The sequence below is a fragment of the Rattus norvegicus genome, chromosome 8 (genome assembly GCF_036323735.1).
Source record: "Rattus norvegicus strain BN/NHsdMcwi chromosome 8, GRCr8, whole genome shotgun sequence".
Taxonomy (NCBI): Eukaryota; Metazoa; Chordata; class Mammalia; order Rodentia; family Muridae; genus Rattus; species Rattus norvegicus.
The window spans coordinates 122,716,555-122,734,119 of NC_086026.1; the positions used below are offsets into that span (position 1 = coordinate 122,716,555).

The 17,565-nt window shown below is 43.7% G+C and overlaps 1 protein-coding gene across 50 annotated transcripts in view; it reads left to right on the plus strand.

Annotated features, from left to right (window-relative positions):
- Positions 1 to 17,565, plus strand: part of Clasp2 (cytoplasmic linker associated protein 2) — a 181,403-nt gene that overhangs the window by 161,023 nt on the left and 2,815 nt on the right. For all 50 annotated transcript variants that reach the window (XM_063264756.1, XM_063264733.1, XM_039080674.2 and 47 more), the window contains 6 exons: positions 977 to 1,130; positions 4,858 to 5,086; positions 7,363 to 7,556; positions 8,832 to 8,960; positions 10,693 to 10,899; positions 16,028 to 16,144. In XM_063264756.1, coding sequence (XP_063120826.1) covers positions 977 to 1,130; positions 4,858 to 5,086; positions 7,363 to 7,556; positions 8,832 to 8,960; positions 10,693 to 10,899; positions 16,028 to 16,144 — 1,030 coding nt within the window. The remainder of the gene's footprint in view (positions 1 to 976; positions 1,131 to 4,857; positions 5,087 to 7,362; positions 7,557 to 8,831; positions 8,961 to 10,692; positions 10,900 to 16,027; positions 16,145 to 17,565) is intronic.

Consider the following 17,565-nt stretch of genomic DNA (forward strand, 5'->3'; position numbering starts at 1 on the left):
AGTTTCTAATGACCTGAGTCATCGTGATCCACATGGTTGGAAGGAAAGTTTCAATTTCCAAAACTTGTTTCACACACACACACACGCACGCACGCACGCACGCACACACACACACACTGTAATTTTAAGACCAGACATGGTGTTCCATGCTTTTCAGCAATCAGGAGGCAGAAGTAGGAGGATCTCTTGACTTCAAGGTTAGCATGGTATGCATAGTTCCAGGAGAGCCAGGGCTACACAGAGCAACCTTATCTAGCTGTCCCCCAAAAGACTTTAAGAATAAATAAATACAGTGTTAACTGGCTACAGTGATATTTGCCTATAACTTCAGAACTTTGGAGGCAAGGAAAGAGACTCTTGAGTTTGAGGCCTGGCTTTGAGTTATAGAGTTAATTCTTATGTCAAAAATAGTTTTTATCTTTAGAAATATCCTGTACAGTATCCTCAAATGTAGTTCTTTCAGCAGGGTCAAGTTTAGCTGGGCTGCCTTCCACCTGCCTGTGTACTGGAATATTCCTGAACCCCTGGCCGCCTCCTTCTACTTCCCCAGGGCTGGCATTAGGGGAGTGCACCACCACATCCGCGCGTTTGTATTCTAAGAGTATAACTGAAAATTAGAGCCAAATGTGGCAGCTTACATCTCTGCTTCCAGCACGTTGGAGGAGGATTGCAGTGTGTTCAAGACCAGCCTGCGCTACAGTGTGAAACTCTAAAACTAAATAGGGACTGCAGAGATGCTCTTTGGTTGAGAGCACTTGCTGACAGAGAACCTGGGGTTGGGTCCCAGCACCCACGTAACAGCTCACGGCCATCTCTTAATTCTACTTCAGGGGATCTGATGCCGTCTTCTGACCTCCAAGGACTCTACACACACATGGCATATATACATAAATGCTGGCAAAACACTCATACACATACGTATAAAAATCAAATCAAATAATAAAGAAAGTACAAATTAATGCTATTTTCCTCACAGTGCATTTGATTACGACACAGAGAACATGAATTCTGAAGACATTTACAGCTCCCTTAGAGGTGTCACTGAGGCAATCCAGAATTTCAGCTTCAGAAGCCAGGAAGACATGAGTGAGCCGCTGAAGAGGGACCCTAAGAAAGAGGATGGTGACACAGTGAGTGTTTGCATGTCCTTACCATCTGTTACCTTCATGCCTAACATGCCACATCTCGGGAACACGCCTACATTGTAAGCTACTTTGGTTCCCATTGAGAGTGGGGTGGCAGGGTGTGTGTGTGCGTGCGTGCGTGTGCGTGCACACGTGTGTGCGTAGTTGTTGGTTTATTTTAAACTTTGCTTTCGGGGTTGGGGATTTAGCTCAGTGGTAGAGCGCTTGCCTAGCAAGCGCAAGGCCCTGGGTTCGGTCCCCAGCTCCGGAAAAAAAAAAAAAAAAAAAAACTTTGCTTTCTGGTGTGTTCACGCAGAATTCTTTAGAAGCTAGTCTCTCTCCAAGTATTTCCTGAGTATCAGCCACCCACATACTAGTGAGTTTTAGATGTTAGATCTGTAAGAGAGCTGTGCCCTAGAGTTCTTTTTAGATTCCTAACTAAAGATGTTTACTGTGGAGTTTTGGTTTAGAATGTGCCAGAGAGGAAAGTCAAGTGTAGTTTACACTCTGGTGCCAGGGAGTGGAGGCCTCTGTCAAATGAGGAGAGTTCTGTGAACTAATAGCCAGTGTAGAGGCAGCTAGGAACCAGCTTATGTGGTTGAAGATTTAGAAGAAAGCTACTGTAATAGGGGCACTAAAAAAGAAGGGGTACAGACCACAGACATCAATAATGGCCCTCGGCTGCAGGGCGACAGACAGACACAGGACTCAGTTTTCTTTAAGGAGCTGGCCACTGGGACTTTGACCTTGATCCGTGGAGTAGATGGGCAATACAAAATGGACTTTTTAGTTTCATTCTTTTTTCTTGGAAGCGATCACAAGGTAGGGGAGTAGACCTGGGAGAACTAGGAAGTGAGTGTGAAACTCCCAAATAATCAAAAGTATTAGCTTGGAAAAAAATAAGTAGGGGAAAAAAAAAAAGACAGGAGTGGAAGGCAGTCGCAGCATATGAGTTAATCATTGGCCTGAACCTTGAGCCTACTAGATTATGCTTCTTAGCCACACGAGTCTCATGGTAGAAGTTTATGTTTTCCCTATATTAATTATAGTAATAGCAGTCTGCACCATCAGTTTATGTGGTCCAAACAGAATGTTATAACCTACTTATCTGACATGTGATACTCTTTGTTATTTAACTGGTTTCCTTTGCTTCGGTACATCAGTAGGTAAGTTTTCCTTCTGCCTCTTTCCTTAAGCCATCCCTTCATTCCTGTTAAGCACATATCCTGTTGCTCAGTATCCACAAGCTGCAGTATTTCAGCACAGGAAGGGCTGTGCTGCTCCAAAGGATTCCCCACCTGCCTTTTCTTTCACTTCATTTTCCCTGGACCATAAAATGGTTGTCAGAAAGTCTTACCACCCACGTCTAAGGTTCCCTGTCCTAGACCTGCATGGATTTGCTGCAGCAGTAGTAAAGAATGTTATTACTTCTTTGAAAATATTATATAACCAAGGCTGTGCCTCCAGTAGCGCCAAGAGCAATGCTTGGTTTATACTGGGTGCACACAGACTGCATAAAGGATGGAGGATGTGGGGACGGTTCCCAGCTGCCAGCGTGGCCTGCAGTCATTCCGTTGATGCCGAGGATTGTGTCTCTGGTGATAATGCTTTGGATGTTAGTATTTGTATTAATATTGGTGTTTGGACAAGGGTGTTAATGAATCTCAACTCTATTAGCATCCTCTTTTTTTGTTTTTGGTTTTTGTTTTTTTTTTTTTTTTATAGATTTATTCATTATGTTTACAGCGATCCACCTGCATGTCTGCCTGCAGGCCAGAAGAGGGCACCAGATCCCATTACAGATGGTTGTGAGCCCCCATGTGATTGCTGGGAATTGAACTCAGGACCTCTGGGAGAGCAGTCAGTGCTCCTAACCGCTGAGCCGTCTCTCCAGCCCAATTAGCATCCTCCTAAAAGTTATATTTCCCATTAAACCTTGTCCTTTGGGAAGAAAAGGGCATAGAAATAAAACCTGAAAGTTGCTACTAAAGTAGTTCATTATTCAAAGGTAGTATAGAGTGGCAATTTGGAAAAAAATGTTTTATTGATTCTTTGTTGGTTTCACATCATGCACCCCAGTCCTTCTCATCTCCCTGTTCCCTTATATCTGCCCTTTACTCTTGCAGCGCCCCCTCCAAAATAAAACACGCACACAAACAAGTATGGAAAATGTCAGGGAACTGTAGTGTCACAGTGTGTCCTACAGTGTATCCCTCTGTCTACACATCTTCACATTAAATGGTTATCGCAGTGAGTCATTGGTCACAATCACTATTGGATCCTCACTGGACCTCTTCCCCCCATAGCATGGAGACACAACCTCAATTATGCTTCCATAATGAAGGTCTCTGTGTCTTCAGCTGGCGTGGAGAAGCGGTTGCTAATGTCTATGTTACTTGGTTGAACCATTGGCAAGGATAACATCATTGCAAGCAACACTGTGATGGTTTTCTTGCCTCTCAGCTATGGTTTCTTCAAACTTTCTCATTTTGAATATATATTGTGTTATATATTTTTATAATATGTTTGAATATATATATTGTAACCGTGCTGGTTGCCACTAATTTCTTTTTAAAGTATTGTTACCTTTGTTTGTTTTTTTAAATTTTCTTAAAAGCCTGTGTACTTGTAGAAGCCAGAAGTGGGTGTCGGATCTCCCTGGACCAGGAGTTAAAGACAGTTGTGAGTCACCATGTAGGTGCTGGGAACTGAACCCAGCTCTTCTAGCCTGAGCTCTTAACCATTAAGCCATTTCTCTATGGCCTTAATTTTCTTCTTTAATAAAGGTTTGTTTGGGGGTTGGGGATTTGGCTCAGTGGCAGAGCGCTTGCCTAGGAAGCGCAAGGCCCTGGGTTCGGTCCCCAGCTCCGAAAAAAAGAACCAAAAAAAAAAATAAATAAATAAAATAAAAATAAAGGCTTGTTTGTTTATATGTATGAGTGTTTGGCCTGCATGCACGTGCACCATATGCATGCATTCTTGGTGCCCATGGAGGCCAGAAGAGGCATCTGATCCCCTGAAACTAGTATCAGATGGCTGTGAGCTGCCACGTGACGATAGCAAACCGCACTTGGGTCCTCTGCAAGAGCAGTGAGTGCTCTCGTCCACTGAGCCACTTTTCCAGTCCTATGGTTACCTTTTTTCTATTTTTTTTTTTTTTTGGTTCTTTTTTTTTGGAGCTGGGGACCGAACTCAGGGCCTTGCGCTTCCTAGGCAAGCGCTCTACCACTGAGCTAAATCCCCAACCCTGTAATTTTTCTTAATGTATGAGTGCTGTGTCTTAATATAAACCTGCACACCAGAAGAGGCCATCAGAGCCACCCTGTGGTTCCTGGGAATTAAACTCAGGACCTCCTGAAGAGCAGTCAGTGCTGTTAACCACTGAGCCATCTCTCCAGCCCTTGTTATTACCATTCTTAAATAGCCTCTTGAACATTAGAGAAACATCATTTGTTAGTCCTGTTTTTAAGATTAGCTTTATTTTATTCATGTGTATGTGTGTGAATGTATTCACTATGTGGGTTCCTATAGAAGGCATTGAGTCTCCTGAGACTAGGGTTCTGGGTAGTTATATCACTTAGTTCAGGGGCTGGGAATTGAACTCAGGCGCTCTAGAAGAACAGGAAACTTCTAAGTCATCTCTCCAGCTGCCAAGAAACATCTTCTTAGAGTATGAAGAAGGTATTAGTAATGAGATAACTAACTTTCTCTGTCCTCCTCTTCCTTCCATTAGGTATGCAGTGGTCCTGGGATGTCAGATCCAAGAGCAGGAGGCGATGCCCCTGACTCCAGCCAGCCAGCTCTTGATAATAAAGCATCTTTGCTGCACTCAGTGCCACTCCACTCCTCTCCGCGCTCCCGTGACTATAACCCATATAACTACTCAGACAGCATCAGTCCCTTCAACAAGTCTGCCCTCAAGGAAGCCATGTTTGATGATGACGCCGACCAGTTTCCTGACGGTACGTCAGGGGTTACAGTGCATTTTGGAGGACTGGTTTAGTGAAACAAGTGGATCTCTTTGCTCTTTTATTGTAACTCTTTAAAGCATCCGGACTTGGGGAATGGGTATTCGTTACTTGTTACTGAGACAAAATGTTTAACAACCTCTCCTTAAGGAGGCTTACAGTTTCAGATCAGAACCATCACAACCACAGAGGCATGGTAGAGGGAGCAGGAGGCAGCGACTCACATGATCCATGGTCAGGACACCCGTGAATCTAGATGCTTGCCTCACCTTCTCCTTTTTGTCACTGTGGAGCTCTGGCCCGTGGATGGTGCTCCCGTATTCAGAGTGGATCTTCCTTTTCATCTAAACTTCTCTGGCCCCAAATGTATGTTTCCATCATGATTCCAAATCTCCTCAAATTGGCAATATATTCACTTCACTTGTGGGTGTTTATTTATACTACTGAAACTGGCTTCAGTCTCAAGGTCTAATGGTTACTAATCTGCATAGCTGGTTGGATGGTTACTATTCTCTTAAGTAAATGTTCCTTGTCACCTCTGGAAAAGAATAGTTGTCATTGTACACTCTCCTCCTCCGATCACAGTAAGCAGTAAGGCACAGCCAGGAGACAGGAAACATGAAAGCACAGACTATTCCGAGTGAGGTAGATTTGTGAGGGTGGGTGCCAGACCCCCTGTAGCTGGGGTCCAGACAGGCGTGAGGTGCCAGTGCTCTCCCTAGGCCATCTCTTCAGCACAGGCTTTTTACTCCAGTCCTGGGCTGGGGAGCCACTCTCGCAGAGGACTTGAATTCAGTTCCTAGCACTCACTTGGTAGTTCATAACCATTCAGAACTACAATTCCAGGGCTCTGGTACGCTCGCTCTTCTGTCCTTTCAAGCATGCATGTGATACACTTGCACACGCTCAAACCTTCAGACACATGAAATAACATTTTAAGGAAGAAAAATCAGAGTTCCAGTGCTATGTGACCTTCTATGATAAACTTGAAATTCTCCCTCTCAGGGCCATACATGCTATGTATGACGCAGTCACACGTGCGTACACACACACACATACACACGCACACACACACACACACACACACACTAAATAACACTTTTTTGTAAAGACATAAACTAACCATAATTATGCATGCCTAATGAAGATTTTGGCTCTAAGTATTTATAAAATAGAAAAGACAAATCAAAATGCTTTGCCAAGACTGGAGGCACAGTTCAGCTGTGGAGAACACTCACCGACTGCTCTTGCTAAGGACCCAAGCTTGGTTCCTCGCACCTACATCAGACAGCTCACCATTACCTGCAGCCCCAGCTCTAGGGAATCTGATGCCATCTTCTGTCCCCTGAATGCATTTGCACACAGCTAGCATACGTACACACTCCGAGATGGACACACATACACATACCAATAGATAAAAATTGTAACTAAAACCCAGCCCCTCTTTCATAACAATTGGTCTCAATGTGACTCTGAAACATAAAGAAAATTATATTGGCCAGGTAGGATAGTAGGGTAGTATGTGCCTTTAATTCCACCAGTCACAAGGCTGAGGCAGGTGGATTTCTTGAGTTCAAGGCCACTCTGTTTTCTGTAATGAGATCCAGGACAGCCAGAACTACTTAGTGAAACCCTGTCTTGGATGGATGGATGGATGGATGGATGGATGGATGGATGGATGGATGGATGGATGACGAGTTAAAAATAAAACCTTTATTTTGACTCTTTTCTAAAATTTAAAAAGCAAACCTAATAGCTCTAATTGATAGTTGCTGTCCGCTGAAGCATTCTGACCCATGGAAGGAATGATAGGATTAGATTATCAACAGTTTTGACTCCTAAACTAATTGCTTCAGAGGCAGTCAATGAATGGCTCAGCCCACGGTTGAAAGATTGCTGGAGAAGCTGACGGTGATCAAGCTGTAACCACTTAAGTCACTGGGAGTGGAGTGTGCAGACACAGCCTCCTGGGGAAGTGCTCGCTCAGCAGCATTAGGAGGACAGTGCAGAAGGGGTGCAGAGGGGCCGAAGGAGTGACTCTCTCACTGAGGTCTGGGACGGGTACTCCGGGATCCTTGCTCTGTCCTCTCAAGTGGTTTTGTAGTTGAAAATGTGTAAAGCACATTGCTGATTCGGGGATGGCAACTGAAAATTAATGTTTGTTCTTGCAACCAATGATAATTGTGCCTCTTTGTGTTCTAAAGTCATCGTCTCCATACCTCAGAGTCGTCCAATACAATTACAAAATTCATATTTTATCCTTTTGACAGATCTCTCCTTAGACCATTCTGACCTAGTTGCAGAGTTGTTGAAGGAGCTATCTAACCATAATGAACGCATAGAAGAAAGGAAAATTGCCCTGTATGAGCTCATGAAGCTGACCCAGGAAGAATCGTTCAGTGTTTGGGATGAACACTTCAAAACAATATTATTGTTACTGCTTGAGACCCTTGGGGATAAAGAGGTAAATTGCAGGATATATAAACTGTATTCTGCCTGCCCTGCTGAGTATTCATTTATTTCTATTTGGTGGAGGACTAGGAGTCACACCCAGGTCCTTCTCAGCCCTTGTTACCTGGCTTACCTGCTGATCAGCGTATGCATGCTGATGGCATGATGGACAGATGGACGGATGGAGCGAGTGGTGGACGGAAGGAGCGAGTGAGTGAGTGGTGGACAGAAGGAGCGAGTGGTGGAGTGACGCTCCACTGCTGGTCTCTGCATATCATTCTCACTCTGAAGTTCTGTTTCTTTCAAACATTTTTAAGAAGTTCCTGGTACTTAGAAGGAGATATGGTAGACTGTATCCCACAGAAAAATGAGGAATACTTGTACATATTTAAATATGTTTTCAGGTGTAAGAATTCCTTTCATCATCAAATGTTATTCCTTTACTTATTTTAGTCCCAGTGAAGCTGAGCACTTAGGAGGCCAAGGCAGAAGAATCGCTGCAGGTTCGACAGCAGCGTGGGTGTCAGGGCGACCACCAAGTCCCGCAGCCATGTGCAGGACTCGCTGCAGAGCCTGTACTTGTCTGAATTTTAGCTTACAAAGCATACAATTTTTCCTTTTCCTTTTTTCTATCTCATTTTTGGTGCCTCACTGTAAAGTCATGGGTTTCTCTTCTCTTCTCCACCTCTCTTTTTTCAGTAGGTTCCAGAGATTTTAGCTTGCCTGTCCTATTTTATTTTGTTTCGTTTTTCTCTCTCAAACTCTGATAATATGGTCTTTAATATGGTCTTAAGCATCAAAAGACTAGAATCTTTCTTTTTTGAATCTGCATGTGGGACTCGAGTGCCTACTGCTCTTGAACCAGACCCACACTGAAGGCCAGACCCCGCACTGGACCACTCACGGCTGGCTCTGACTCCAGTTCCACATCCTATGCCGCTAGCCCCTGAAGGCACCACTCGCATGCACAGAAACAGACTTACAATTAAAAATGAGATATTGATGGAGTAGCAAATACCTGTAATCCCAACATTCCGCAGTTGGAGGCAGCAGGATTACAACTTTGGGGCCAGCCTGGGCTTCATCGCAACTTTAAACCCACCCTGTCTCCCAAGAACAGTAACAAAGGCAAAAGTGATTAAAGAGCTTTCAGCATAGACGGTGCACTGTGCACCATGTCCATCATACAGTGTCCCTCCTCCCAATCTTACGATGCTTACAGAAATTGAAGATGTGGAAAGATTTTGTACCATCCAAATATTAAAGCCATTTAAATGTTTCTTCTTAGCCTACAATCCGGGCCTTGGCGTTAAAAGTTTTAAAAGAAATCTTAAGGCATCAACCAGCAAGATTCAAAAACTATGCAGAGCTAACTGTCATGAAAACATTGGAAGCACATAAAGATCCTCACAAAGAGGTGAGTGACCAGCACGCTCAGCGACTGTCGCATTATGATGATGATGGGGTCACATGAGCCGTGGAAGCACTTCCCAGGAAGTACTCTGGTGGGGAGGGGGTTAATTTTATTTATCTTGTATGTTTGCATGTTGATGTGTGTGAGCATGTCAGTCCTTTCCTTGCTCCTTTATGTGTCCTGTGGGAATTGAACTCAGGTCACCAGGCTAGTGTGACAAGCCCCTCTACCTACTGAACCATCTCGTGTCCTTGGTTTTGCTTGAAGTTCACTATGTGATCTAGCTGACCTCAAAGCAAATCTCTTTCCCACCCCATTCCCACCCTGTCCCACTCCACCCGCACTTCAGTTTCCTAAGCGCTGGAATTGCAGATGTGAGTGGACACTTCCAGTTAACAGTGCCCTGCTTAATCATTTCCTGTGTAAAGCCTTGCTACTTGATACAGTGCTTGATTAAGATGTGAGCATGGGGCTGGCCAGTGGAGTCAGTCAGAAGAGTACGCATTGCACAAGGCTGAGAGCCTCAGTTTAATTCCCAGAACCCACATGAAAATGCTGAGTGTGGTAGTCTAGTCTAATCCCAGGTCCATCCCCAAGGTTGCTGATTAGCTGACCTAGCTGAATTGGCAGATTTCATGCTAATGAGAGGCTCTTTCTGAAGAAATAACCTGGGGACTGGCAAGATGAAAACACTTGCTGCCAAGACTTATGACATGCATTTGACACACACAGTAAGAGGAAAGAACCAACTCTTGCAAATTATCCTGAGACTCCCATATACACCCAGGGATACACACATACATACACACACACACACACACCAATATAATTTAAATTTTTATTTTGGAATAGGATGGGTGACTTCTGTGGAATGTCACCATCTCTGGCCTCCACATACACATTTGTGAGCATGTGCTATATCATGTAATACATGGAGACCAAGACCATCCCATCAAATATGTCCAGGGTAATTCATCCAATTTCACTTTCTCCGGGTTGCTTTCATTTTCTAAAAATTCACCAGCCTGCACTTTCACACAGCAATAAGAATTTGCTGTTTAAATAACAGATGAAAATAACAAATTATCATTTTTTTAAAATTTCTTTTAAAAGATTTGTTTATTATTTAAAGTACACTGTAACTGTCCTCAGACACACCAGAAGAGGGCATCAGATCCCATGCCAGATGGTTGTGAACCACCATGTGGGTGCTGGGATTTGAACTCAGCACCTCAGAAAGAGCAGCCAGTGCCCTTAACTACTGAGCCGTCTCTCCAGCCCCACAAACTGTCATTTTTGAGTGTGAATCACCTACAAGACCTTTGTCTCTCTTACAGTTTTACTCAGTAGAATAAGAGCCGTGTAAACCTCTTCCTTACTTGATGCTCTTGACATTTTCTTTCCATACAAAGCACAGTGGGCTCTGCTCACCATTACTGCCTGCATTTAAAAGTATTCATATTGCCATTACATGAGATAAAGCAAAACAAATAAATGCATAAAACCATGGGACTGTTTTTGCTAACAGTGAAAGAACTTAAGGAAGAGAGACAGACAGTGGAGCCCAGTGCTGACAGCTCTAGACAGTTGCTAGTCTGATCTTAGCTCCTTTCCTGTGTTCATCTGTTTGCTGCAAGATTTTCAGTGCAAACCCAAAGTATCAAGTTAAATGCTTAAGGAAATCTGTGCTTAGGATTTACATTTTTCTCCTAGCTGGCTTTCCCTTTTGTTCTAGGTGGTGAGGTCTGCTGAGGAAGCTGCCTCCGTGTTGGCTACTTCCATTAGTCCAGAGCAGTGCATCAAAGTGCTTTGTCCAATCATACAGACTGCTGACTACCCAATTAATCTGGCTGCAATCAAAATGCAAACAAAAGTGATAGAGAGAGTGTCCAAGGAGACCCTTAACCTGCTCTTACCAGAGATCATGCCAGGTCTAATACAGGTAAGCTGCAAGGCTCAGACACGTAGCCAGGATGTGTGTGGCCTTCAGTTATTCTACATGGGTTTCAGGCAACACTAGTTGCACAATCAAGTCTGCAGTGCTCAAGACAAAGATGTTGCTTTGCGGGTGTAGGTGGGTCGATTTACCTATGGTACAAAATAGGTAGCTTAAAGGTGCTACATATCGATCTCTGCAGTACAGGATTTGCTGGTGTTAAATATGTACCAGAGTGTTGCATAGCCATCACTACTGTTCATGGTCACAACTGCTCGTCATTCTACACTAGAATTCTGTACCTACTAAGGAGTAAAGTACAGTTCGCCTAACCTCCATCCAGGTTCCAGTATCTTTATTGTTTCTGATTATTATAGATCTTTCATATATGTAAAAACCACAAATATTTGTCCTCTTAATAATTTGTAGTTTCATTAATTTTTTTTTCTTTTTTCTTTTTTTCGGAGCTGGGGACCAAACCCAGGGCCTTGCGCTTGAGTTTCATTAATTTTATACCAGATTTTTACTCCATCTTTTAGGAATTTCCATGTTTATCCATCATTAAAGTAAATGTTTGGGTTCTGCTTTTCTTTCCGCTCTTTATTACTGTAACTATTATAGTACTGGTGTCCATCGACCAACAGAAATCTATTGTCACATTTATCTTGAAAGTGATGGGGCTGGAGAGATGGCTCAGCGGTTAAGAGCACCCGACTGCTCTTCCAGAGGTCATGAGTTCAATTCCCAGCAACCACATGGTGGCTCACAACCATCTGTAAAGAGATCCGATGCCCTCTTCTGGTGTATCTGAAGACAGCTATAGTGTACTTATATATAATAAATAAATAAATCTTTTAAAAAAAAAAAGTGATGATACTGATTAACACCATGGATGTGCTGTGACCATGACTTTGTCACTTATCCCAAGCAGATAAACGTTTTAGCAAAAATGGGATTGTATTTTGCAGTATAGCTACATACTGTAAAACTTTGTTAATATTCTAAAATGTAAGTTTAGCAGCTGAACAGTACCACATAGTGTATATATTGAGTCTTTTTAAAAGACAATCGGTAGTTTATTCTCTTGCTTTTATAGTGCTTTATTTTCTACTTTACCCGAGCTTTATTGCTCACGGTGTTTGCACAGGGCTGTGTGTGCTTTGGTAGTAAGCACGGCCTGTACATGGTATGTAAACTTTATACACAGCGAGTGCTGAAGTAACATTTCTTCAATGAAGCCTTGGGATGTGCAGCTGTTATTTGCCCAGAGCTCTGCAGCTCCGGGTTCCCTCGCTTGCTTACTTGTTTGTTTGTTGGTGGTTTTGAGAGACAGGATTTTACTCAGTAGCTCCATGCTGACCTCAAACTTGTAGCTGTCTTCCTACCTCAGATTCCCAAGTGCTGGGATTATAGGCTTGTACCTAAATCTATAGGTATGTGCCTCAATTCTGATTAGTTCGATGCAAAGCCTTATGATACATAACTACTGAGAACCAATCAGAAGAGCACAAGAACTGTGGAGTGAATTGAAATTAGAGTTTGTGTATTACAAACCTTTAAAGTTAGAGTATATAGGTAGTAGGGCTAGAACAAAGAGCAATAGCAGTGCATAGCATTTGACTATCTGTGCATGATTCACACAGAAATTATCCCCGCAGCAGCCAGGATTGCGGGGAGGGGGGGAGGGGGTATGATTGAATGAATGGATGGACAGACACAGTGGTAAATACCTTTAAATCCCAACACTTGGGAGGTAGAATTATGTTCAGCTCCATGAATTCCTGGCTGGCTTGAGAATAGGAGAACAATTAGCTAGATAGTGGTGGCACATGTGCAGAGACAGAGGCAGACACAGGCAGGTTTTGAGGCCAGCCTGGTCTACCGGGTTTCAGGACAGCCAGGGCTACACGGAGAAACCCTGACTCAAAAAACAAAACAAAAACAAAAAAAGAATGGGAGACAAAAATTATAAATTCGTGGGGCTGGGGATTTAGCTCAGTGGTAGAGCGCTTACCTAGGAAGCACAAGGCCCTGGGTTCGGTCCCCAGCTCCAAAAAAGAGAACCAAAAAAAAAAAAAAAAAAATTATAAATTCGTATCTGGTAACAGCCAGAACATATGTAAAGGTATAATCTAACTTAACAATAAGAGAATGTTTTCAATGGACAAAGGACATTTCTAGGACATTTCGGTAGACAAGATACACAAGTAAAACAGCCAGCAAACAAGTGGAAAAGTTGGTTCTCATTAGCCCTTATGGAAATGCTCATCAAAAACACAATGGGAGGCAGGGGGGAGGGTGGGGTAGCATAGAGAGAGCTCAGTGGTTATAACAGTGCACATCTCTCCCTACTCACCCACCCCCATACACACACACTCTTTAATTATTATTCTGTGTATATAAGTGTTCTGTGATTGCATACGTCTGTGCACCACATGTGTGCTGATGTCTATGGAAGTCAGAGTCATTGGATCCTTGGTAACTGGTGTTTTAGATGTTTCTAAGTTACCATGTGGATGCTGAAAACAGGGACCAGGTCCTCTGGAAGAACAGCCAGTGCTCTTAACCACTAAGCCATCTCTCCAGCCCCTCTTGCAGAGGACCCAAATTCAGTTCTCAGCACCCATATCAAATTGCTCATTACCACCTGTAATTCCAGCTCCAAAAGGATCCAATACTCTCTCTGGCTGCGACAGGAGCTGCATTCCTGTGTACAAACTCCTTCTTAAACACACATCCACGGAATTAGAAATAAAAGTAAACTGAGAAAGGATGGAAGGAAAAAAGCAGCCACAGTGAAGGGCTGGTAAAATGACTCGGTGTGTAAGGCACAAGCCAGAGGACCCGAGAGCCCACATCAAAGTAGGAGAGATCCTGCTCTAAAACCTTGTTGTAGTTTGAGTAGTGGCCCTGAAGATACCTGATTCTACTGTAACTTATAGATGCTACCTTTTATGAATACTGTTTGCCAGTATTCATAAAATAGTGAGGTATGCTGAGGGTGAAGCAGCCCTCTTTACACTGCTCTCCACCTGCAGTCATAGGTCTCATAGTTGGGCGAGGCAAAGAGAGTTACACACATCACAGACAGAATGGAGAAGACAGTGAATGGAGACAGACTCACATGCAGTGGCCTGTAAGACCGGGAGTTTGAGTTTTAGATTAAGCTGTCACAGAGAAAGACCTCCCGATCATAGCTCTGATGCCATGCCTCCTAAGTTCCTTCACAAGTTTCCCCAACCAGAATGAGCCCATACCTCATGCAGCTCCCCAGCTGGCCCTGCCTACCGCCCCCTCCTCTTCCTCCCTCCTCCTCTTACTTCATGTGTTCTTGTTTTGACTTTTGAAACAGGATCTTACTATATATCTCTGGCTGTCCTAGAACTCAGCCATCTCTCTACCACCTTGTCCGTCCTTTTTGAGATTGAATTTCATATAGCCCACACTGGCCTTGAACTTGCTATAGAGTTTAGGGTGACCTTGAACTTGTGATCCTCCTGCCCTCTGCCTTCTCAGTGGTGAGACTAAAGTCGGGGGCCACCATACCTGTTTTTTGCAGCGCTTGGCACCACATCCCAGGTCTTGTGTGACCTAGACAAGCACAGCCCCAGCTGAGCTTCCTCCTCACTCCATCTTCTCCAGGGTCCCAACTAGCTTTCCTCCTTCTTTAGCTTCCCATTTATTTCTTCACAAAGTATTTTCTGAGTTTTGTTTTCCACCCAGCTCTCTCCTGACCATGGGGCTCAGGAGCTCTTCTAGAAGGGTCCTTTATATCTCCTGGCTCAGCATTGTTCGCCTGCTCACGTGGCAAGCCCTTCAGTATTCGAATGTCAATACAGTACTGTTTGAGGTTCTTACAGTTGGAAAGTCACCTGGTGGGAGGTGGTAGGAAGAACTAAACAGCATTTAGGTCTGAGTGTGCCACTCAGTGGACCTGAATTCATTCAGAGAAAACAAGCCTAAATTTACAGTACTATAGTGTAGTAAAATCGGGGTTATGCTAAATGGATAAAATTAATTCATATTATATAAAGATTATATAAATTGAATATTTATACCTTTATTATGAAGAATTTCTTTTAAAGAAATTGATAATTTTACTGTCCTTTTAGATAATATGACTTTAGTAGAGACGGACTCATAGCTTGGTAAAGTGTTCATGTATACGTAGTTAATACCTCCTGTTTTGCCCACCCATGGGATTTAATATTTCATGAATAAATGCCTAGGCTAGAAGCTTTGCTTCTTCCTGACCAACTCATAATTTAATTGTCCACTTATTCTATTCTAAATCATGCCATGTGGCTGGTCCTTAGTTCATGATACTTCTTCTATGTCTGGGGTGAATCTTCCATAGCTAACTCAAATTCAGAACACATACACACACCCTGCCCCTGCCTCCCCAATGTCCCGTCTTCTATCACTGCCTCAGCACATTGGCCAATAGCTTTATTATTTTTTTTTTGGACAGGTGATGCTTCCATAAAATAAGTTAAAGGATTCATTGTACATATATATTTAGATAATTGATTTCATATTTATGAATAGGATTTCTGTGGACTCTGGGAGAGAATAAGGGTGTATCCAAGCATAAGGGAAGTACATTATCTAGACTTTGTGAAGGTAATTTAAAGACTGGGGCAAGCTGGGTGGTGGTGGTATAGCCCTCTAATCCCAGCGGAGGCAGAGGTAAACATATCTGTGAGTTCAAGGCCAGCCTGGTCTACCAAGTGAGTTCCAGGACAGCCAGGGTTATACAGAGAAACCCTGTTGAGAGATGGGAGATTCAGGGGTGGGGGGATGGGTGGGGGGTGACAGGGAGGGCTGGGGCTAGGTTACAGAAAGGCCTGATAGCTCCTTACCAGGTGAAGAGCCGTCGCTCCTCCAGAGCTAATGCTAAAGAGGTTCTCTGGAGGGTCTTACAGGTGGGTGGGGAGGGGCAGGTGCAGGCCTGTAATTTCAAAGAAAGGAGGTGATAAGAACACTGGTGCAGTGTGAGATGGATAGAGAAGAACACTGTACCATTCCTTGTCTGAAGGGTGGAAAGTTGGTGCAGGTGAGAATACATTCATGTTAGACTCTCTTCTGGCCTTCCTAAACTGTCAAAGACACTAACATAACCTCTCTTCCTCAGGGTTATGATAATTCAGAAAGCAGTGTCCGGAAAGCTTGTGTCTTCTGCCTGGTGGCTGTCCATGCGGTAATTGGTGATGAACTAAAGCCACATCTCAGTCAACTCACGGGTAGTAAAGTAAGTCACCCTGAGCTCTCACACTAGCAGCCATGACACTCTGGAACTTACTTCTCTTTGCACATTACAGGGTAAACCTATTACCCAGCTCTCAAACTTCGCTGAGCCTTCTTTTGCCTTTATTTCTCCAGCTGCCTTTTAGCCCTTTCTGCTCCTAAAGAACTACAATCACTGACACCAACAGAGATGGGGATGATTGGGAGATGACAGCAGTTTCCCGCTCCCACACTTAAATCCTGAGGAACCACACACACACAAAACCCCCAGACTGTTCCATTAAGAAAAGATTGTTGGGGGCTGGGGATTTAGCTCAGTGGTAGAGCTCTTGCCTAGCAAGCACAAGGCCCTGGGTTCGGTCCCCAGCTCCGGAAAAAAGAAAAAAAAAAAAAAAAGAAAGAAAAGAAAAGAAAAGATTGTTGTAGTTATTCACAAATTACTTTATAGCTCCCAAAATGTACAACACTTGAAGCTTTGAGTTTCTTGTTTTGGTTTGTTTTGTTTGGGGGCTTTTTGTTTTCTGAGATGGAGTCTCACACTATAGTGCTGTTGATATCGGCCATGGCTGTGTCTGTGACAGACAGGACTTTATAACTTACCTCCTGTGTGGGCGGACTAGCTCAAAGCCACCTGTCTTGCCCTGAAGAGCCTCTCTCTGGACAAGAACTTGGCTGTTTTTTAAGCCTTCTCCCATATCCACCACTGAAGAGACTGCCAAAGTTTCCTCCACCAGTGCTACCCCAACGTGGCCCATAGTTGAATGGGGTTGGAGACTGATTAGAGGGCCCACCACCAACATAACAACCAGAACTTCATATTGCTGTCCTTCACTACCATAACCACCCCTACTCCTGTAACCAGGACCACTGCAACAGTGGCCACCGTCACCTCTCCTGTAGCACCTGTTGCAGCCACCTCCATTACTGTAGCTTCCTGTCCCACTGAAAATTCCACCATGGCCAAAATTACCTCTTACCCCAAAAAATGTCCAACACAGCCCAGAGTATCCAGGTCCACCTCCACGGTCTCCTTGTGATCCAGCAGACCACATCTCTTACACAGGAAGACCCTTTGTGCTTACAGTTTATACTCATTAGGATTCCTAAGCAGAATTTTTACCAACTGTCTCATCATTACAATTCAGAAAAACAAATTTTTTCCTTTTTCTACTGGGTCCTAACTTTGTGTTTCAATTTTGCCATATTTCTCAAGATAACCACCCCACCCCCGTTATCTGTCACACGCCCACATTCTCTTCACTGATAAGTGGGTGCTGTGACTGTACGTATGCCCATCAGCCTGGTGTGACAGAGTACACATTGCTGCCTACCCTCTGCACCCAAGCAGAGCCCCTGGAACGCTTTGTGTGGTCCCCACACTACCGTCTCTCAGTATGTTTCATTAAACTGTCGTCTGCAGTTCTG